A 22,763-nucleotide genomic window follows, 5' to 3' on the forward strand; every position below is an offset into this window, starting at 1 on the left:
CTGAGTGCTAGTAAGAGTGCTTCTGCTTAAGCAAGTAAGGTTACATTGTTTTTATTTCCCTATATTTTCTGCCGACCAGATTTACAAGTCATAGTTTTGCAGTAAAGTCAAATATTTTCTGAAATATTGACTTATGCTATTGGAAGGGAGAAAATGGAAAGTCCTTGAAAGTTAAAAATTAGTGTAAATTCCTTAAAAATCAGCATCTTGTCATAGACAAATTGTAGGGGGATACTAAAATTCAAGATTTTCTTTTTTTTTTTTAGGGAAACAGAAAGCCAGTATACTCTTGGCAAACAAAAGAATTGTGTGGTTTATGGTTATACTTAATAGGGCATAGTATTAGGAAATATTATTATTATTACTCATTGTATTCACTTGAAGATGCTGAATTTGCTTGTGAAAGTTATACACCAAGCTGCCAGCTTATTGGGCTCTTGGATATGTGATTGGAATTGTGGTTGCATTTTTGTTTGGTTTTTTTAATAAAATGATTTCTTAATGACAGGTATTTTCCAGCAAATATGCTGAGAGACTAACCTCTCCTGGTGATATTACTGATCTTACTGTACTTATGCTCAGAGTCACCCTTGCTCCTGCTTCCACGGTAGTAAGGTTCCTCTTGAGTTTAAAAGACAACCTTACCTTGCTGTATTCTTTCTGAAAAGCATCACCAGTTACATATGCTTCTGTTTGTAGCTGCTATTAAAGCCAAGATGACTAATCATTAATGTCTCTGCTTTACCCCTCGTTTTGTGTACTGATTCCTCTCTCTGAGATGGTTTTCTTCATCATTTGCACGATCATAATCTACCTGGTGTTTGACTTCCTCAAAAATTTTCCCTGCTGATGCTTTTATTATCCTGCAGTTGATTCCTTGAGTCTGAGTTTTTCAGTACATTTAAAGATATTTTTAGGAGGAGGTAATTCTTTAAAAACATACAAAAAGAAAAAGCATGTCACAGTCAAAGGAGCAAGGCAGTTATGAAGATCAAGGAAGAGAGGAATCCCACAAATCCACACTTATAATTATGATCTGGCTTATGGGCAGCTTTATGATGTTTTTAATGGGATATTTTTCATGATTATAGAGAAAACAGCAAGCAGCATGTAACAGTTGTAATTTTTTCCCCACAGAGAATACAAAGGCTCAGAAGGTTTCAGCTTCTCTAGACAAGGAAATGTCAAAGTTTTCAGTGCGGGCAGAGTCCTCATGAAGGATTTGTCTTAAGGAAGAGTGCTTGTACTCTTTTTTTTTTCTCCATGTATCCATTTACAGACTGTTTTCCTTCCTGCTCCAGAGCAGAAAACATATCTGCCCAGACATAGAATTGCTCCAGTCCTTTTATCCTCTCCCTCTCTTTTGTTGATGCTTAACCAATTTAGTTATGCCAATATTTTATTAACCCTCTCTTAATTTGTGAGGATTTAGGCACTAATGAATCTCTTAGATGAGAATGATCCCAGTGTAGATACTTCTGGTTATGCATAGTTCCAGTATAACCTTTGTAATCTTCCTGGAGTAGTTAGAAATTGAATTTGATATGATCTAGGCTCTGAAAGTGGATCTGTGTAATGACAAACAGTGTGAAGGAAAAATATTTTATTTCTATACTTGGGACTTCAATTGCCCAGTTCTGGTCAACAACATGCAGTGAAAATTGGATTTACACTGCTATGTGATTTAACATTATAATAACCAATAAAAAGCTGCTGACAGCAGCAGTTGCCAGTAAATACTACCTTATGCTGCTGTTTTTCCAGTCTACAGCTTGCCTTTCCTTGGATTTTAAAAAAGCTATACTTGAAGGTGGGTGATCTGCATACCAACATTAAGATAATTTCCTATTATTTTTGGAAATAAATGCTCAGAAGATCTGACTGTTCCTCCAACATTTTGCAGATAAATCATCACATCCCACTGTGCATGAAAGCATTTGGGTCAGAATAGTTGCTGTCCATGTCTTTCATTTGCAACTGAAAGCTTCATAGTTGAACGTTTTTCTATTATAATATTTCCACATCCAAGTTAAAGTTCCACTGAATGTTCAGTGTGAGAACTTCATCTGCAGAATCCTTAGATTTTTACTCAATGTTAGGTGTCAGTTTAGGAAGGAACAAAATAAATGTGATATCTCTTTTCAGTACTGTTCAGGATGTTTTAGTTTCATAGCCTTTAGTGGGTTCTAAACAGAGGCCTAAATGCTGTACTGGAAAAAGACAAAATCTTGATTAAATCTGAACACATAACCTTAACACTTAATTGATCTTTGTGCTAACAATTCCTGTTTTGGTGGATTTCGCCAGTCAATAATCCTGTAATGACTGAAGAAGAAAACGTACCTGTGTTGTGTTTAGTTAGAAAAAAATTAAAATGTACATAGTTGATGCAAATATTTCAGTGCCTTACAGCTATGTCAGCTGCTTACTCTCATTAGTAAATGAGAGAGAAATTAGTAAATTCCTCTCTCTGTAATGCAGACCCATTTTTCTGAATGTTAGGCTGCTTGCTGCAGGGAAGCAGCCCAGAGGGGCTGCTGTTTTCTGCATTCCGCTGCTCAGAGCCACCTTGGAAAAGATGGGCTCCAGAAAAATAGCACTCACAGAGCACAGTTCATCCCATCTCAGGCATGAGAAGATGTAACTCTCCTTTGAGAGGGGCCTGGGTTTTGCATCTCTTTTGCTTGCTCTTTCTCTTCTCTGCTGGGAATATAGATAAATTGCTTAGCTAATTGAATGGGAGAGGAGAAACTACTTCAGAGTAAACTTCTCTCTGGTGAGCTTATCCAGAAAAACTGTGTTGCTTCCAGCCCTACACTCAGGTATTTTGCAGCATCAGCTCTGCATAGGCTGGTTCCTGTGGTGAGGCTTGTGTTGCCCTGCAGGTAGGTGGCATGGTGTGTTCAGTAGTTTCTGCTCAACACGTGCAGGGTTAAACTAGTTTTTCTGCATCATGCATAAGGAGAAGTAAAAAATCAGCACAAATGGACTAGAAATCAGTAGCAAGCTGGAGTAGGAATTAAGGAGTCAGCGTACCTTTAATAAAACTTTTTTAATGTGAAAGGGAGGAGAGGATTCACTATCTCTGTAATACAAACCAATTTGTGCTCACGTGTGGGGACTCACAGAGTATGACTGCTGCTGCAGGTGTAGAGGGACAGTAGGCACATGGTGCAGAATATTTCCTGCTATCCTGACATCACACAGCTATGTATTGGGCTTTTTCTTCTTAAAGCTAAACTTACAGGAATCAGTAGGAACTGAGCGTTACTCTTTTTAGTTAAATGTTTTGAGGTTGTTTTTTTTTCTTCCTCATTGCTCTTATCCTTGTGTTTGATGGTTTAAAATTCTCTCTTCTTTAAGTCTGTACTTGAATGCAGCAAGAAAGAATCCAACTGTGTATTTTAAAGACCTAAATTTTCCATACTCTTTTGTATAAAATAACAACACTGATTTGTTTTGCCAATTAGTCATTTTTCTACACAGTGCAGAGAGTTGTTTGTTAAAAGCTGTGCCACTTGTTTTTTATTTTCTATCAGTGTCTCTAATCCCACATCATGGGTTTTACTTTATTGAAATCATACATAGCACCACTTGCCACTCGCTTTTAAAATCCTTTGTTTAATTCATTTCAAAACAAACAGATTTAAATGTTTTTCCTTTGATTCTTAGACGCTGTCAGGATTGCCAGATCAAGACTCTTTCTACGATGTGGTGGACTGTCTGGAAGAGTTAGGCATTGAAGCTATTTCACAGAGACACTTGAACAAGAAAGGAACAGACTTGGACTTAGTTGAGCAATTTAACATTTATGAGGTAACATAACATGCCCTGTTTTATGCATCTTACAGCTTGTGCAAACTTCAAAGCTGAGAGGCAGGGGGGAATGTAACCTAGGTGAAATTTAGTTATCTCTCCTTTTTTAAAAGAAAACCATCTGGTTGCTGTAAGTATTATACACATTTGTATATGTGACCTGCTATGGCACATAGCTGCTTTTAATGCAAAGGCATTTCATATTAAAGATGGGGTATAGTCCAAGGCAAACCAGCACATTTACTAGCCTCCTCTCTGCAACTGCTAGTTACATGTGCTGAAGCAAGTAGAAGTTCTTCCCACATGCAAAAGTATTCAGCTCGTCAAAAAGGTTCGGCTGAGCTCAATTTCACAAATACCACTTGTTCTGCAACTGAATATTCAGCAAGTCCATATTTAAGAGTTTACACTGGACCAGATCCTATGTAGTTTGCAGCAATGGAGTAATGAGTGACTCCACATTTACCACCTAGGTATAAAATAACTACTTCTGAAGCATTTATGTGTTGGGATAGGATATCCAGTTTCTTAATAATTAGCCTTTTTTTCAGACTTTGGGAAGTGTTGGAGCTAGGAGCTAGGCTGAAGTTGTAATGTAAATGTGAATTAATGTTCTAATATGACAGAATTAAATGACTTCATCTCTGCCTAAGTCCAGCAAAGGATTTGATAGATTTGATTTTCCATTTTCTCCATCAATTCTACTCCCACACCACTTCACTAACTAGCAGAGTTAAGCTTTATATACAGCAACTTTCAGGAAGAATAAGAGAATGAGAGGGGTCAATAATGTTCTTTCTTTTTCTGTCATCGGATGCATCATCTTATAAAGCTCTTTTTAAAATATAGTGATTAATCCTAAAAGGATGGATTGGTTTTTTTGTGCATGTTCGACCTATTGAAAGACTTAATTGCAGAACTGGCTGTTGGCTTAGTTGGGCGCCAGCTTTTTCTTGATGACCAAAATAAATTTAAAGATGATTATGCAGGTTCTTCCTTTTTTTCTCCCAAAAACAGAAAAATCTGTTTTTCCTCATAGAAGCAGATTCTACACCCCAAGCAGGGATATCCCACTTCCCCTTTTGTTTTTTAAAAAAATTCTGGTAAGAATTACCAGAGTAACAAGACTAATAGAAACAAGAAGATGGGCATTCTTCTTCTGACACACATCGCCCTTTCTGTACCTCCGCCTATTTGAGTGGATCTTTCTCATACAATGATTATTTAAATGTTAGGCTGCATTTCAGATGAGACCCATAAGATAACACTTTGTTTCTATTAGAGACACTTCACCTTGGCACATCAGGGATGTGCAGCATTTCGAGATATTTGGCATTGCACCCATGCTTTAGTCCTCTGCTATTTCCAGCACACTCTCGATGGTCACTTCCACTTAATAACTGCAAGTGTCATGTCTAAACGTGAGGAAATGTTGAATCAGTCAATGCATGGAGTTTTTTCCTGTTGACTTCACTAAATCCAAGTCTTCATCTAAGTATTTTGGAAGAATATAAAGAGAACTGGTTGTCCAAGACAGCTCAGCTTCCCTGAAAATTCAGTCTCACCTTAAAAAGAAAACAAACAGATTAGGAGATACATAACTGTGGTGTTACAGGTCCTGTGGTGTTGTATGCAAGTATATAATTCCATTGTTAGAGCTGCCACACTGCACTAATGGACACCCAGCGACTTTCAGGGACAGCTGTAGATACAGGGATGCTAATAGGAGTTAATCACGTTGAGGCCAGGAAATTTTTAAGACCTGTGGTGGCTGAAGCGACCACGTCAGCCTTTTTCCTTTCTCTCTCAGGTGACACTGCGGCACGAGGACGGAGATGAGGGTGCCGAGCCCCCTCCCAGCGGGCGCAAGGACCGGAGGAGGGCCAGTCTCGGTGCCGGGGAGCGCCGGGGGCTGGAGCGCCGCCGCAGCCGCCGCCACTCGGCACAGACCGCCAGGAGCGCCCTGTCGGCCCCCGCCAGCCCCTGCGGGCAGCCCGGCTTCGGGCTCAGCCACGGGCACCGCGGGGAGGAGCTCAGCGAGAGGTGAGGGCAGCGCTGGGGGATGCTCCTTCCTTCTCCTGTTACTGATCGTTAATGTGATGGGCTGTCCTTTATCTGCAACTCTGATGAAGTCAGTCAAGGATGGTGTCTTTGCCTGTCCTATGATGGTTGGCTTAGGTTGCGTGTGCTTAGGAAAAAAAGGAGTTGCAGATGCTCAGTGTGTCTGTCTGCTGCACAGGAGGGCTGGAAGCAATTTCACCAAAGTTAGATGTCTGATCAGCTCTCCTCTCTTTGATGTCAGTGGAGTGCAGCAAGCACTGCTGGGCCTTCAGTGATCTAATGTGTTCTACATGCCTCGAATTTTCACCAAGATGAATCGAGCTCTGAGACTGGCTGTTTGTTGACTCTAAAGGGAATGCGACTGACTAGCTCAGGTGGTAAGACATAAGCTGCAGACAGCAAAAGCTGGATGCTGCTGAAGATGCAGTTTGAAAAACAGAAGCATGGTCTGTACAAGAGCATATCTTATATTAATTATAAACTTTGGGAAGTTCATTGGAGGTTTCTCTAGGTTAGCAGGGAGTGTAAATTTGGAGCCTTAAAATCCTATGTTGGATGTAAAGCAGTCCTTGCAAAGAGAGCTGGGTTGACTGAAGCTTAATGGATTCTGGCAATATGAAAATGTAAGACTCCAGAAAACTGAAACAGTAGTTGCATGCTGTATACCACATAAATAGCATTTTTTTTTTTCCTTTTGGCATTTTACAACACATTATTACTTGTTTTCCACCACCTTCCATGGCCTGGTCTTTAGTGGGTTGAGAACTGAGAGCCCCATGGTCTTCCAGGCTGATAACAAGGATGACAGTGCATTTGAGGATGAGTTTAAAGCATCTTCCCAGCTGAAGCTGGGAGCTTCAGCTGCTCTGCATGAGATGCCTTGTGGATGACCTTGGGCTCTCCTTCAGGACTTAACGACATCAGTATGAATCTGTAGCCATGGATGTGGAGCAGATATTATGACTATATAATTTTTTGTTGATGTTGTTAAACTGGTGAATTTGGATTGGAAATTAGGAGATGCTTCAACTCTGCAGAAATTCTTCATTCCCTTACTCTTAATTAATTAAACAAATAGAAGTCATCCAGGACAACTTCTACCAATATGTCTTCTCACTATTACTGTGTGTGCTTGCTAGCTTTATTTTGCAATCTCCAGTAACTTCTAATAAATTTGTGTTTGAGCTAATTTTTAGTGGGAATAGATTAGAGGGATTAAAAGCACAACAGATTAGTTTCAGAAGCTCTGAAATATTTTTAAGCCAACATAACAATTTCCATAATAATGCTACTTTAAGAAAAAAAAAATTCCAGTTCTGCTTCACAAACTCTTTGACAGTGACATGCTTTAAAGCATAATTTGAGTTTAAATACAAGAAAGAAGTCTTTATCTAAGTAGTCAATTTTAATTTCATGTTGCAGTCATCCTCTGTAGGACAATAATTAAACTCTCTTCAATTCCATTACAAATGTCCAACTTGCTCACCTGGCTCTGTAACAAAACAGGCATTCAATTATGAATGTGTGTACTTCTGATCTTTAGTTTGCATATTAGTTAAGTAAAAATACTGCCTCAGCCCCCACCCCCATTTTCCAGTCCTCTTGGCAGGTAAAGAAAGAATATTATTGTAGCTGGCAAATCAGATTTTTTCCCCATAGGACATTATAGACTACAAAGTATGTTCAGGATTTGAGAATGCAAGTTCTCTGCTCAGTGAAATTGTTTAAGTTACCATAAAAAGCAGTTAGTCAACTGTTGGATTTTCTATAATTCTGATTTTTCTGCTAAAGTGTTTCTGGTAAACAAGCCTTTCAGATAAGCAGATGCTGTCCTTCACATTTTTAGATTCATTATCTGCCCAAATCTGTAGTTGTGGTAGGAGGAGGAAAAACAGCCTTCCTGCTTTATCATATTCCAGTAAGTCTCAACTTTCAGTGAAACAGTCCAGATGTGTGCAGCAGTATCTCTACACCTGATAGCTAAACTGAGAGAAAAAAAAAAAAAAGGAAAAAAGGAAAAGCTTTATGGCTTCTATTCATTAATGTTTAGGCAGAAAAATAGTGAAGTTAAATGAGTCCTTTAAAGTTTTTACACATTTGTAAAATTTGAATTAGACTTGAATGGAAAGAGGTTCTCTGGAATAAAATTTTCAAATTTGAGGGCAAAGCAAGATATTTATTGTTTTAAAGGATGTGAACAGAGCATCATAAGTTTAGATCTTGTGGCAATTTGTATTGAAATTTTAAAATCCTGTGTTAGAATATGATGAGGGCATCACGTGATTTAGTCAAAAGAAATGCTCATTATGACCCTACTGCTTCCATTGTTAATGTTGTAGAGAGGAATCTATACAAATGGATAAAAATTACTTATTACCTCTGTAAATTGAAAATTGCTTCTGTTCAGCCATGAAAGAACTGTCTCCTGCTAATGACCTTTTGGTTCATAATCTTGGTCTCTCTTGAGAAAGGAAAAAAAATTGGCATTAAGTTTTTGCGGTGTTGTATTTCCCAAAAAAATAGTTACAAAATGGATTTCAGTCTTTATTCCTTCACTACATTTTCTTTCCCAGTAGGAATTGTAACAATACTAATGATAATCTTACTGTGTTGTTCATGCTAAAAGTTTTAAACTTTGTGTGTGGCTATAGATGTCTTATGTCTGGTTTTACAGTGGATTAGACCCAGTGGAATTGCTTCTGATGGACATGGTGAGAGAATGAAGTTACACTCTTACACTGTACTAAATTTTATTTTGAGAAATATTCTAGGTTATTTTTGGACTTCTGTATCAAAATCAGTAGAAGGTTGAAGTTCTTTCCCATAATTCTCCTTCCCACAATGTTCATGTTTCTTTTCTTTCTAGCTCATCAGCTGTTTTGGCAATTGCTTTGCTTTTGTTTACCACATCAAACAGGTTGTCCACAGTCATCTGCTTTGTGTCAACCGATAAGTCTTCCAAAAGGAGAGAAATTCATGGTGCCGGTAAAACAACAAAAAAAGACAATATTGGCCAAATTCTGTTCTGTCTCACAATGCTCTATATCCAGAAAAGTTGTCTGAAGTCAATGGAGTTGGTCTGATCTGCGCCAGGCTAATTGAGAGCAGACTTTGGGTTTTGAGCTGGGAAAAGTTGACCGTAAATGCTAAGGGCGACCAAAAGGAAAACTTGCAGGCCTTTTTCATCCACTTGGCAGCATTTTTCCAAACTAAATGTATTGCTTTTTCGCCTGTGGTTCAAAACAAATAAGAATCCAAATCTGCTTTGTGTTAAAATAGTTTTCATGGAGAGCAAAGCCCAGCCTGATGTGCCTGTTACTAAATAAATAAGTAAAGAAGTTGATAACAGCTAGTTATCAACTAAGAAGGGCTGAAGGTTGACTTCAAGGTCTGTACCTACTGCAGCATGCTTTAAGATGCTTGTCCTGACCAGCAGCAAGTCTGCTTTGCTAAAACTTCTTTCTCTTACCGTGATGGCATAGAACACCAATAAGCCTGGCAGGAACTTCAGTCCTGTTAACATGATGTTTTAAATGCTGTGTTGGAGGTAACTCCTGAGATTTTCTGCCCTGGTCCATACTGACTGGTTTCAGTCTGTGGTCTAGCATGCTGCTTCTCATTCAGCAGACTTTTAAACAGATTCTTCCATGGGTTGTGTTATTTGTTTGTTTTCTATTTAAAGTAAAGCTAGCTTTTTCCAGCAACACCATGGATAGAGTCAGGGAAAAATGCAAGGAGTGGCATGGAATTTGTACTAGATTTATGTTGTTATTGTATGCAGTGATTTATGGCTAAATAAGCATTAAAAGGCAAATTTCTGTCTCTCTGTCTTTAAGTCTCATCCTGACTGGGTTTCAGAGAGTAAAAGGAAGCCTGCTCAGATGTTCTCAGTGCTGTCTTGAGCATTGCGCAACTTCTCTGAGTTCTGTACATACAAATCAGCAACAAATGCTCCTCCCAGGTTTTCAAATTAATGTTTCACATTTTGCTGTGCATTTCCCTTTTTTCAGTACTGCACAGAGACCATACTCATCTCTCATCCTGGGTGTCCCATCAGAGCTGTGTCAGCCAGACCTTAACAAACATATTCAAGTGAGCCTCTGGGAGATTTACACTCACACCTCTTACCAGCATTTGAGTGAACGGCTCCATCACTGTGGAATAAGTTACAGTGAAAGACTGAGGTTTATGAAGTTGTGAATGGCTAGGATTAGGAATTTACCTCTCTTTATTAGACTCTCTGCTTTTTATATCCATAGCTTTGATTTGTTTTATATTATCAGAAATCACCAAAGAATCACTAAGATCAATCTTATAATACTAAATATGTTCATCTAGACATAACCTGGCCATAGTTAGAACTTTCCTGTCTGTATTCCTGTGTTTGACACCTCACAAGTGAAAGAACTGACTGCCATCTTAAGAACTTACCAGAGTGTAGCCTGCATTCTGCATCAGTGACCAAAGCTGGCTTTAGCAAGCTTTCTCTTAGTAGACCAGGAGGCTAAAAAGATATAAAAAAGGCCAACTATTCAGGTCCATCTGAGGCTTCCAGATTTTCAATCTGAAGAAAGCTGGCCTTCAGGAGAGCTATATTGATAAGACAAAAACAACAGAGAAGCAAACAGGGAATTATGTATCTATGAACTTTACTTTTTTTAGAGTCCTGCCTGGAAACCTGTTAGGACTCTTCCTCTGAGCAAAGAGCAGCAGAGGGAATTCCATAGTTTCACACAGATTTCTAGGCTAGCTGGACACAGCTCCATTGCACCCTTGGCTCAAGGTCTTTCGCACCCTTTATGGTCCTAGAAAAATACAGGGAAATAGTGGTCTAAATAAAAGAAAGCTGTGTTGAGAAGTCATGAGGACCTGTTTGTTGGAAAATGCATGTTTCTGATGTTTGAGGATTACCAAGATGCAGGCAGAGATCATGATGCTATTTTAGTTTTACCAGAAAACAATGAATACAGCTGAGCTTCTGATGCTAAGCATTTTTTTTGAGCTCAACTTTGGATTCCTGTCGAGTTTCTAACCAACAGCACAGACCTTAGTTTGCTTACTAGGCCGCATTAAGTGATTGTTCAAATTGCTTCATGTAGAGCCAAGACAGCAGGGTTGGTTTGTCCAAGATACAGCTGAGACTTCTTTTTTTTATTATCATGATTTTCCATGTTTTCAGACATCCCAAACCATAACAAATCTTTTCTCTAGCATTTTCTACAGAAAAATTCTAGTTTTTGTCATGATGTTTCAAGTTCTAGTGATTTTCCACAACACTATAAGAAAATATTTGATTGTATAAATACTTAAAGGCTATAGATCAAGGATACAGTGGTGGTGGGGTTTATTTTATTTTATTTAGGATGGTTTGTTCCACATCTCTTAGAGTTGCTGTCTGTGTCAAATATAATGAGTTTTATGACAGGTATGAAACGGAAAAGTGGGAAGACTCAAGTTGTGGTATAGATTACTAGAGGCCCAGATGAGAGAAGTTGATTTCTCTTTTTTTGCTGTAATAGAAACACATATTGTTGTTTTTTTCCTTGATGTTTCCTAGTTTCCAGTTCCTAGTTTTGGTTCTTTAAAAAAAACTGAGACCTGAAATTAGACAAAGAAAACATCTGCAGGATAAACATGCAGGCACCTATCTGTGGATGTGAGTCTCTTTAATACATGTACATAGACATAGACATACAGATACACATGTGAGCTGAGCTACCTATCCTTTGGGTGTGCTTTGACATTGAATGGCATCTGAGCAGTTATGAGAGAGATGATAACTTTTCATAGTATGGTTGGTATGGGTGGAAATGGAAATGAGATATAGAAAAGAAGAGGTTTTGGAAAGATTTATCTATGAAATGAAATGGCTTGGTAAGGTAGCCAAGGTAGTGTCTGTTTGTAGCATCAAATCTCTATTAGTCTTGACAACAATACCATACAAAAATCTAAACTGCTATTTTATGTTTCGAGCAAGAGAACACATTAATTTCTCCTGTGCAGGTAGGATTTGAAGTATGAAGTCAAGTAGATTCTAAAGGAGAATCCTAAAAGTGTGAATTTTGTAATATCTTAGAAGGTCCCGTGTGCAGTAGAGGAAGAGACATAAGATAGGTTAATAAAAATTTTGTTTTGAAGCCATACTATAAAAAAGGACTGCATTGATGTATAGGTAGAGATTGACCCATTAATGCATAAATAATAGCAGAAAAATTTAAAATTTACAACTTGATGAGTATCTCAGCTCCAGATCCTATTACTGTTTCAAGATGATATCAGCTCTTTTTGTATGAATTAAACCATATCTGTAGGTGTGTCAGGTTTTCTAGTAGGGATACTTTTTTTCTGACTGCAGGTCTTGCTGAAAGGAGATGTTTTATGCTTGGTATACATGCAGAGTTCAGTTAATAGCAGTGCACTTTGCTGTAAAGGCAATGGTAGATTTTCTTATTTGAACTTTAGGAGGAGTGAAGAAAGCACTGGAGTTTAAACAGACTATTGCTGCATGGCAAATGAAATCACAGCATGACTTAGCCTTATTATTTTACTTTATTTTTTTCCACTGTGTGTTTAGCTTTTGTGAACTACTTGAGAAAATACAATGCCAAACCAGGGTGTGAATGCATTTCTCTGGATCTGTATGTTAGTGTCTTATGCACTGGAGTATACTTGCCTTAGGGAGTTCACAGTGTGTTCCCAGTGTTTGTAAACATGATCCTCTGAGAACAGGAAAGGTTTTTTAAACATAAGATGAGATATGGGGAGGAAAACAGCAGCTTGGTAGGATGCCATTTCTCTTTGAAGAATCAATAACAGTGGCTTTCAAGTGTTAACTAAAATGCACTTCCAAGCTCTAAAAATAACGTTTCTTCTCTTTCTGTAAATATTTCAGTATATATTGCTCCAAAAGTCTATCTTCATCATTATTCTGTTTCTTTACCTCTCTGCTCTTAGAAATGTAAAAACAGCAGTGCTGTCCAATGATCAGAGAGTTGTGACTCTTGAAGTCTTTGCAAAGCCTTTCCAGTATCTTAAGCAATGCTCTACTGTCTTGCTCTACTTTGATGTGTCCTATATAAACCAACTGCAGCAGTTAAACAAGTGTGGAGGCATTTCCTAGGTATCATTTAGGTGTGAAAAGATGTTTATGATCTTATTTATGGATAAAAAAGACAAAGGACAGATAGGAAGGCATAGTAAGTGTATGTACTTAACATCGTTTGCCATTTCATCAACTTTTAGTCTGAACTGTTTTCTCTTATTTAGGGCAGAAATACCAGGATCATTTTCCTTTTGACCTTTGTAATTAGTCACTTTAGTCTTCCCATATGCAGATCAAACTGAGATGGTTATGTCACTAAGGCACCTTAGGTATGGTTGAAAGTGTTTACTTTGTAGATGTTTGCCAGAGTATTGGAAAAGTTCCAGGTGCTGCCATTTTCCTGGTTATTCTGTAACTAACTCCATATAAATACAACAAATTTTGGATTGACCCTTTTCATTGAACTCAATGAGTTCATGATCTCACACTGTAAATATTCATTATTATTATAATATGGAAACTAATTCTAAATGGAAAAAAAATCTACAGAGCATCCCTTTAGAATCAGAGGAAAGAAAATAAGCTTTCAGGAAAATGCAAGGAATATGTGTGCCTTACAAACTTTATTAGCGATCGTATGTTTTCCTTTTTGCATGGAGCATAACTTAATGGTATATGCATCATTAAATCAAGTGGAGAATTGTATCAACTGCAGATGCATCTTCCATGAGTCTGTTGTTGTGGGAAGGTGAAAAGCATAGATACAAGGGACAGGAGGCAGGCAGTGTGTAGCCTTTTCCATTAATGTGGTTTGTGGAGGCTTTATGCATGACTTACACTTTTCTTCTGCCAGAATTACTGCTGAATTGGAGCCTGATTTGACCATACTAATGACTCTACTGAAATAATTCATGTACTGGCATCTGATAACTTAAATATTGCTATTTGTTAATAGTCCTGAACTGATTTGGTCTCTCTGTTATTTCTAACTCACTGGTTCACCCTGTTCTGTTTCCAGTTGAGCTATTGGTTACTTAGCAGGAATGTTTTATTTGGGTTAATTTAGAAATGGTGATGTGCAGTGCCAGCTGTCCCATGCCAGCACAGCCTGTACTGTCCTTTAGGCCAAAAGGATACGACTTAATGACTAATGAGTTGAGCATTGCTATTGTCATGAATGTTTTCCATTAATGCCTCTGCAGGTAGGGCAGCTGCAAATGGAAAGCAAAGCTCAAGAAAAATCAATGGTATCTTTGACTCTTAATAGTGAAAAATGTAAATAGTGGAGAGGATAGCAGTTTTATATTGGTAGCTACTCTTGTGCAAACATATACTTAGCAGGAAGTTTTAGGGGCTTTTTGTCTAACATAGGAGGGCCATAACTCCCTCTTCATCAGTCTCTTCCTTCCATTTCTAACTTCATTGCATTTCTTTTTCTGGGGACTCATGTTGTTTTCTCTTCCACCTTCTTTCTTTCCATCCCACTGCATGCCTCTTTCCTTGGTCTGGTCTCAGAGAGGATGATTATGAAGAGGAGGAAGAAGAACAGCCAGTCACAGAGCCCAATACTGAGGATGAGGGGGAGGAAGAGGCCAATAGGCAGGTCAAAGCCAGGTACCAGGATTCAGCATTGTCCCTCCACCTTTTCTTCAGGCCCTGGCTTGAACTCACCAGCACAGTGTGCAGCAGCATCCACCTTTTCGCTCACAGTCCTTGATCACCATCCCCCAAGGAAATATTTTTGCATGTAAAAGTTTTGGGGAGGGGGCTGGGGGGAGGCAATGCTAATGGAAACATGTTTAATTATATAGGTTCTGTGCACTATGAACAGTCTGCACTTGCTCCCTTTATGTACTGCTCACAAATCCTAAAAGCTTTAGTGCAAAGCATAACTTTAATCATGGCTTGATTTAACTTCTTATTTAAGATGATGATTAAACACTACAATGCTCGGCTGTGGGTGTTGCTTGGTTTCTTAGGTTTTCATCCCTATCCTCATAATACTACCTTATTAGGAATATCTGTTGCTATGCAGTAAACTGACATTTTTTGAATGCTGCCTAAGATTTCACATAGGTTTTGTTCACGTTTTAGTAGCAAAGAACTACTTTGAGGCAAAACCAAAATATATGTGTATATAATATATATATATAATTTTATAAATGCCTGCCCATCTGTGTATATACAGATAAAAGCAAATCACCAATCAATATTCATCATCACCTATCAATACTCTTGTGTAAAATTTTCCACTTATTTCTGATATATATATGTGTGTGTGTGTGTTTGGCATTTGGTAACTTGATCCTAATAAACTGAAAGCATGAAAATACATCCTTTTTTCCAGACAGCCATTTGATTTAGGTTAAATTATTTGGCTTTGCAACTCACTAAATGATATTGGATTTTTTTTTTACATAAACCACATTCATGCAGACACTGAATGTACAGTGCAAAAGGAAGAAAGGAAACTATTTAATGCATGAATTCCAAAGAAAATACTGTATTGTTGTTATTATCTTCCAGTCTGCAAATCTTGACAATGGCTGCCTGAAAATTCAAAATTAAGTAATAATTTCAAATCTGATTCTTAAAAGTCAAAGCTAAGACACAAGTTATTGTTAAATCTCTTGAGGATACTAAAATACTTGTTAAAAAGTGAGGAAGAGCCATGTGAAGAACACAGTGTGATTTTAGGTCATGGGTCCTTTTAACATAATTATGTCTTTAAGATAACTGAGTGATATTCCCATGACTTTCCTAAGTACCTTCTTTCACTGCCTCTGTAGCATAACAAAAATTATCTGTAGCATGGCTGTTCATGTTAAATGCTGTCAGGTAGGACTTGCCTGGCTTCAGTGTCTCCTGTCAAGCACTGCAGGTGTGCAATAGATGAAGGTTTCCAGATTTTCCATTGTGAGAACAATTACCTGGTATACACCTGATGATTAACTGCATAAGATCCCAACATATCTAACAGAAATTGTGATTTTTTTGCCTATGTTGTGCCAAGCCCACAGTCCTCAGGTAAGGACTGTGCTTTCCATGCCAGTTGGGGGATTGCAGAAGTGGTCTTGTGAGAATGAAATCAGCCACTTGCCAAGTGATCCAGCCCAAAGCCCATGCACAGTGTTTATGCTGGAGTTAGTAGTGAAAACAGACACCTTGGAGTGCAGATCCCATGGCTTTGCACTTGCTTTTTGCCTTCTGTCACTCACTAACATCTGCCTTCAGTAGAGCAAAGCAGATGTGTTTTTTGTTTCCTTTGATGCAAACTCTGCAAGTCTCTATGAAAGACCAGCATGGAATGCTGACACTCAGAGAAATCATAAATTAGTGCCTTCACACCTACACAAATATCTGGTAAGGTGTTGCTTTTAAGATCATTCTAAACTTGAATTTTGACAGAATAGTGCTAATTAAGTACTTTTTATTTTCATCTTTGTTGGATGAACATTTTTAGTAAAAAGATCAGATTCCCAGGGAGGATGATAGTCAGATATCTGGACTTGGAGAAGCAGTCCTGCAGACTGTGTCTTGAAGCATCAGTGCTCCATGGAGTATTTTCCAGTGTGCTTGGTCTGCTTTGGACTGCTCTGATGATGTTTACAACCTAACTTGAAATATACAAAAATTGTTACAAAAATAGGTGTGAAAGGCTTACAAAAATTAGTTCTGAAGCCTATAGGTTAAATCCCCTCTTTTCCTTTAGAATGGATTGCTTCTTTTCCCCATTATTTCCAACGCCAAGAAGAATCTCACTGGGATACAAAGACGTGAATTATCTTTATTTAAAAAGATGTGATGATTGCCTAAATTTTGGAAGATTTTATTTGTCTGACTCTACTTCATTTTTTATTCCGCTGCATATGTTACTATCTATTATCTCCCTTTGCCCTATTTTTCTCTCCTCTTCCTTTTCTAATGATTTTTTCCTCCTGCAGTGAGGTTCCAGATGTGCATGAGGCTGTGAAGGAAAGCTTTTCACAGGGTTCTGACTCTTCGGCTGTCTCCAGTGCCATTTCTCCAGCTGAGAGGCCTCTCGCCTGCTCTAGAGCAAAGAGCTTTTCTAGCAACTCCTCTTCTGTGCCTGACTCATCTGTCTCTCATCATAATTCTGTCCTTTCATCACCATCTTCACCTGCAACAGCATTGCTGAGCTCTCCCCAAAATTCCTCAGCATCCATTACTCCAAAGGCATCTCCAACAGTGGAGAAATTACCTTATGTACCACACACTCCTTTTCACCTCTTCTCGTATGACTTTGAAGAGTCTCCAGCACCTGTGAAAGAGAAGGAAGCAGAAATGATGAGGGAAAACAGGTAGATTTTATATAGCTGACAATAATTTTTAGATAAATGAATAACACTTTCCATGAATTTTAGAGCAGTAATAATGCTACTCCATGTGTTATATTATTTCCAGAACATACTGTACTAATTTTAGCCTTGTAAGCCTATATTCTGATTTGATATTTTCCCTCTTGCCTTTGCTGACATCATTACTCTTCTTCCAGGTCTGTATTTAATAAATATCCTGGCCTTGTCTGTAGAGCAGTGGATAAATAACCCATGGTTTGGGAGATCACACAAAGAAGCACCATGTTGCTCTCATTTACAACAATGTAATTTGCAGACATGTTTTTGTGAAAATTAATGGGCTCTTCTGATATAAAACCAAGAAAGGTCAGATCAGCACTTGAAATTTAGGGGTGAAGTCCTGGTTTCAAAGGCTGAACTGCCAAATCCTAAATTTGTTGTTTGATTACAGTGCATGTCTATCTCATGTGCAATTTCAGCTCATGCTTGCAATAAGAGATCTATAAAGATAACATAGAACTCAAAATAGACAATTTTATCTCTACAACATCTGTTGAATTTACTTGTTCCTCATGCATTTCTCTTACTTTTTGACTTTAATTTCCCCTTCTCACCCATCTAAAACAAAAAAAAATTGTTTTGTCTCATCTTTTTTCAAGTAAAAGAAATTGACAGTAAGTAGCACTAAAAACAATGATAGAGAATCATCTTGAAAAGAGGTTGATGATTTTTTCTGTCTCTCACAGTTGTCAGTGGTCTTTGCATTAGGTGCTGAAAATGTACATTTATATTGCATGCATATTTATTTCTTCCTCTCTCCAGCAGTCCTTCTGAGTTTCAGCATGTGAATGTTTTGATTCCTTTAATCTTTTTAATTTTCAGTCTTTCTCTTCTAATAGGTGGGTGTATTTTGTCCCTTTTTCATATTTTTGAAAAGCCTGTAAATCCACGTAGTTGTTGACAAGTGACTTAGTTCACTTATTTTTCCTTTACCTGCAACTTGAACACTGGAATTCCTCTAAATTTACATTTTCCTTGATAGGTGCATTTTTCTCTTAGACCTCTCACAATTATCGGTGTCTCATTGCTGCTGCTGTTATACTTTAGGGAGTAGATTCCTGAATACCTCCTGTTCCTGCAATATTTAGTATTTCTGCAATTTTTTTTTTTTTCCTCTAACCATCTTTTCTGCTTCCAGTTAGTACAGAGGTTCAAAGGTGGGGATGGGGATTCTTCTGGATTTCTTTAGAGGAAAAGGAGGGCAAAGTCCACACAATTTAGTCAGTTATATGCCCATAAAAGAGGAAGATGTCTTGAGGGTGAATGCTGCTGGACAAGACTATTGCATCTACACTGGTACATGAGACAAGAAGGGAAAATGGAAGCAATAGCCAGTACCAGAGGAAGGTTAAAAAGATAAACTTGCATACAGACTTACCCTGGTCTTCTGATCTTGCCTTGCTGCTGTTCCAGCAACTCGGTGTTCTCTAAATTTGTGTCCAGACCAGTCCCCCTGAATTAGATTTTTCAATTGTTGTAGGTCTGACTCCATAAGAGGTGAGTTCCTTCCATTTTCATGAGGGTTATCTTTGGACTAATTGAAAACCCTTGGTCTGAAAAAGGATTCTGCTTTATGTCACCTTTTTCAGGGGGCAAGGAGAAGAAAAGCACATGCAATGGTTGATAAGAAGGTCTCCTTGCAGTTGATTGAAATAGAAATGGAGGTTTCTGTGTCAGGAACAAACCAAATGAGCTCTGAGTTCTTATCAGGACAAGGGAGTTTTCTCATCGCTCACTCCATACAGGCACAGTCAGAACATTTTCTGGGCTGAGCCCATCGGAGAGAAGACCCAGGCTAGGTCTGTGCTACCAAGAAAGTTCCGCAGTGTTCAGTTACACAGCCTCCAGTGGGCCACTGTCTCCAGTTTCTAGTTAGTTTTCTTCTGGGGCAAGAAGGCCCAGAGAGCAATTATTTCCTGCAAAATTCCTTTTGTGGCTCAGAAACATGCATGTTAGAATTTTTTTTCCAAAATTATTTCCCTATTACTGGTCAGTATAGTGTCTCAAAAACAAATGAGGGAGGGGAGGTGTTCTCTAAATCATTAACCTGAAATTGCTGTCCAAGAGGACATGTTCTCTAAAGCACAATCCCTTCCATTGTAAAAGCACCTAGGTGAAATCTGCTCTGATTTAAACATGGGCCTTGGCAGGCAGCAAGGCTCTTGAACCCTAAGGAATGAAGCTTGAAACTTTGAATGAAATTTTGTATGGCTAGATGAGTGTGCTAAATGGAGCTGAAGGAAACCAACCAGGCTTTTCAAATAAAATTGCTGAGTGAAATTACTAAGTGCTGAAGAAGCAGCAGAGAAAAGATATGGTGAAGGAGGATATATTATATCTTATGAATTATAATAAGGAAAATGATATTGCTCTATTTCCTGAAATGAATTTTGTCATTTGGATGAGTTGGCCTTGCAGAGTACTGATCTTCCGAGCACCATATGCTTTCCATGTGGGAAAATGGCATTGTCTGTGAACAATATTAAAGAGAGAAATATTAACATTTTCCCAAATCAAGAATCTTTTCCTGACATGCTGTTTAAGTACAATGGTTAAAAGGCACAGCAAAGCAACACAACTGCCTTTTCTATTCAGTACAGGAGCCAGGATGAAAACATTGATAGAGGGGACTCTGGGGAGGTGGCTGTTCCAGGAGTCCTGGAAACAATTTCTCTTTGATCAGCAAGCTCACATTGAAGTGAAGCGAGTTTATGGGATTTTTTAATGGAGAGAAGGGCTGATAGAAATTTCTAAAGCCGTACTTCCGGAGACATGTCTTTTTAACCATGGTGATGATTTTTTACAGACATTGTAGGAAATGTAACATAAGCTATTACTTATGTCGGGGGAGGGGAAAGAAAATACTGCTGGCTTTAATTGAAAAAAATGTGGTTGCTTTTCCGTTTAAAATGCGAGCATTTGCAAGTCATGGATGCCCATGTTCAGATCATGTCTCATGAGTGATGCCATTTTCCTTGAACTTAGAAGATATGAATACTGCTGTTGTGGGCTGGTTTGATCCCTTTTCTAATGGCTGGTTATCAGCTCCCAAAACAGCTCATAATTCTGAGTAACCGAGCAGTAATTCAAGTATTTCTGTTCTGAGTTGTCACTTGGGAGGACCATTCAAATCTCTCATTATTTTCCTTACCAATAGCTCACTGTTTCATCATGTATGTTCATGCCGTGGTTGATATTAAGAGTACATGATTGGTTGCATATTTGGAAATAGAGCAACATTTTCAGGAGTTGCTTGAAAAGTTCTGGGGTATGGGATCACTGCCACCCCGTAAACAAGAGGATTTACTGTTGCATGCCTGCTTGCTGATGGATTCTGTCTCTCCATTACTTCTACTTTTCTTCCCATTTCTTCAGATACAATAGCTATGGAAGCAGCTCTTACTCCTCTCCACGACCTTACACTGGTGTGAGTGCCCCAACAACGCCCACTACTCGTTATGGGACAACTCTGTCACCGCCTCAGGAGACCAAATCTGACAGGTTTGTAAATTAATCACTGTTTTGACAACAGTTCCTTTGCAGACAGGATGAAGGAGATAAATGTAAGCTGTTCTCAAGGAGTACTGGAAATAGCTTCTAGCCAGTTTTTTTTCTAACATTGGGAAAAAAATGGAAAAAAATCTAAATGTGTTCATTTCCCACTCATTCTCAAGCCTTTCTGTCAGACTTGATGTTAAACGCTGGGTGTATTTCCATCCCACTTCTGTTTCTTCCACTTAAATGGATAAAGCAGAATTGCTTTGCACATAAGCTGTTCTAAGTATTAAAAAGTGAAATAAAACACGTTTTCTTTCTTTCCATTTTTAAAAATAAATTCAAATAGATCTATTTTCACTTCTATCATCTTAAATCAACTGCAAAATCTTGGAAACGTGCATAGCTCAGAATTTCCTAGGGAATAATTTTGTCTTTTCTTGAAAATACATGATATATCTCATTGTATTTCATCAAAATAAACCATTTCTTGTTGTAGCAAACTCCTAATAAGCTACCAGTTATCAGCTTGCTTTAGGAAAAAAAATTAAAAGGGGAAAAAAAAAAACGAAACCAGCAAAAAAAAAATTTTTTTTGAACAATCAAAATACTCTTTTGAATTATGTAAGGTATTAGGGGAAGAAAAAAGATAGAAAAATGTTATAGGGACATAAAGAAAATTCTTGGCAAGTGGTTTGGATCACCAGAAATTAACTATCTGTTACAACTTGAGAGTAAATGACTGCTTCAAAGGATGTCATGCTAACTTTAAGAAAGAAAGATAAAAGTTTTAAATTAATTTAATTCAGTAACTTAATACAATAATTAAAAAGATATCCAATTAGGCCAGATGGGGTTTGGATTGTTTGTTTCCAAAGTGGCCTCTAATTCATAAAAACTGCAGCTTCCACCCTGTTTTCTGAACTTGAAGTTTTTTACAGGACCCTTTTTCTGTATTCCAGTTATTTTTGTTAATAACCCTTTGGCATATTTCTCTGTATGTATGTGTGTTCATTAGTGTATGTATATTTGTTTGAACTTTCCTAATGCCTCACATCCTTTCCAGACTACTACTCAGAATGGTTCAAGTTAGGTTCTTCCAGCGTACATGTATTTCTAGCCATGAGGTATTGATTTAATCCTTTTTTTCAAGTGAGTAATTACATTAAGTTTCTCTTTGGAGAAAGGCATTGTTTTTCATTTGCTCATCTTCCTGGAGTACCTTGCCCTGATTTGTCTTTCTTGATCTCAATTAAATTATTCCTGAGTGCAACCATGATAAAAAACTCTACACCAGCATATTCAGCCCCGTTTACCTTAGCAAAATTGATGGAAGATAAGCAAGAGTTAAAAGTATCCCGCTGCTTTGGAAGTTTAAGAATTTCAAGCCCCTGCTCTTGTAGGCTTCTGATTGCTACTGTGGCAAAGAAACCCCAAAGTGGTCAAATGCTGAGATGGCTAAAGATGGTTGGGCTTGTCCTGCAAGAGGCTGATGGCGCTGGCCCTGCTCCAGCAAAGAAAGCCAGCTTTCATTTCAGCATGTGCATAAGTGCCTTGCTGGTTTGGAGCCAAAATGCCTTGGCCCCACAGGATGGAGCTGTAAAATTTGCAGATTCATGGAGAGTCAGGCCAGAGGGGAGCTCTGCAATCATCTGTTGTGACCTATAATGGGTCTCACAGAAGCTAAGTGAAAGACTCTTGTACTCTCATGTGTTTTCAAGTGGCAGCACAGGATTTCTCCTGAAAACTTTCCAGTATTTATTATCACTGCTAGGAAAATATTTGATATTTTGAAGCCAGTTTTTCTAGCAGCATCTTTGAGCCAGCACACTTCATCTTTCTTTTTTTGTGAAACTAAAATCCTCAACCTTCAGTTGTCAGACCTCTTACATGTTGTAAGTGACTGAACACAGTGCTCAGAGTTGCATCTCTGTCTCTCCTTTGGGTTATGTTTACCATTTTCCACCTTA

The 22,763-nt window shown here is 38.2% G+C and overlaps 1 protein-coding gene across 4 annotated transcripts in view; it reads left to right on the forward strand.

The window, feature by feature from the left end:
* The window catches only part of FHOD3 (formin homology 2 domain containing 3), a gene marked incomplete at its 5' end in the record, with an annotated part of 370,951 nt that overhangs the window by 261,668 nt on the left and 86,520 nt on the right, over positions 1 to 22,763 (forward strand). For all 4 annotated transcript variants that reach the window (XM_083878098.1, XM_083878101.1, XM_083878099.1 and 1 more), the window contains 3 exons: positions 3,673 to 3,816; positions 5,627 to 5,859; positions 20,674 to 20,799. In XM_083878098.1, coding sequence (XP_083734224.1) covers positions 3,673 to 3,816; positions 5,627 to 5,859; positions 20,674 to 20,799 — 503 coding nt within the window. The remainder of the gene's footprint in view (positions 1 to 3,672; positions 3,817 to 5,626; positions 5,860 to 20,673; positions 20,800 to 22,763) is intronic.

The sequence above is a fragment of the Zosterops lateralis genome (assembly GCF_965231275.1).
Source record: "Zosterops lateralis genome assembly, chromosome: 1".
Lineage (NCBI taxonomy): Eukaryota > Metazoa > Chordata > Aves > Passeriformes > Zosteropidae > Zosterops > Zosterops lateralis.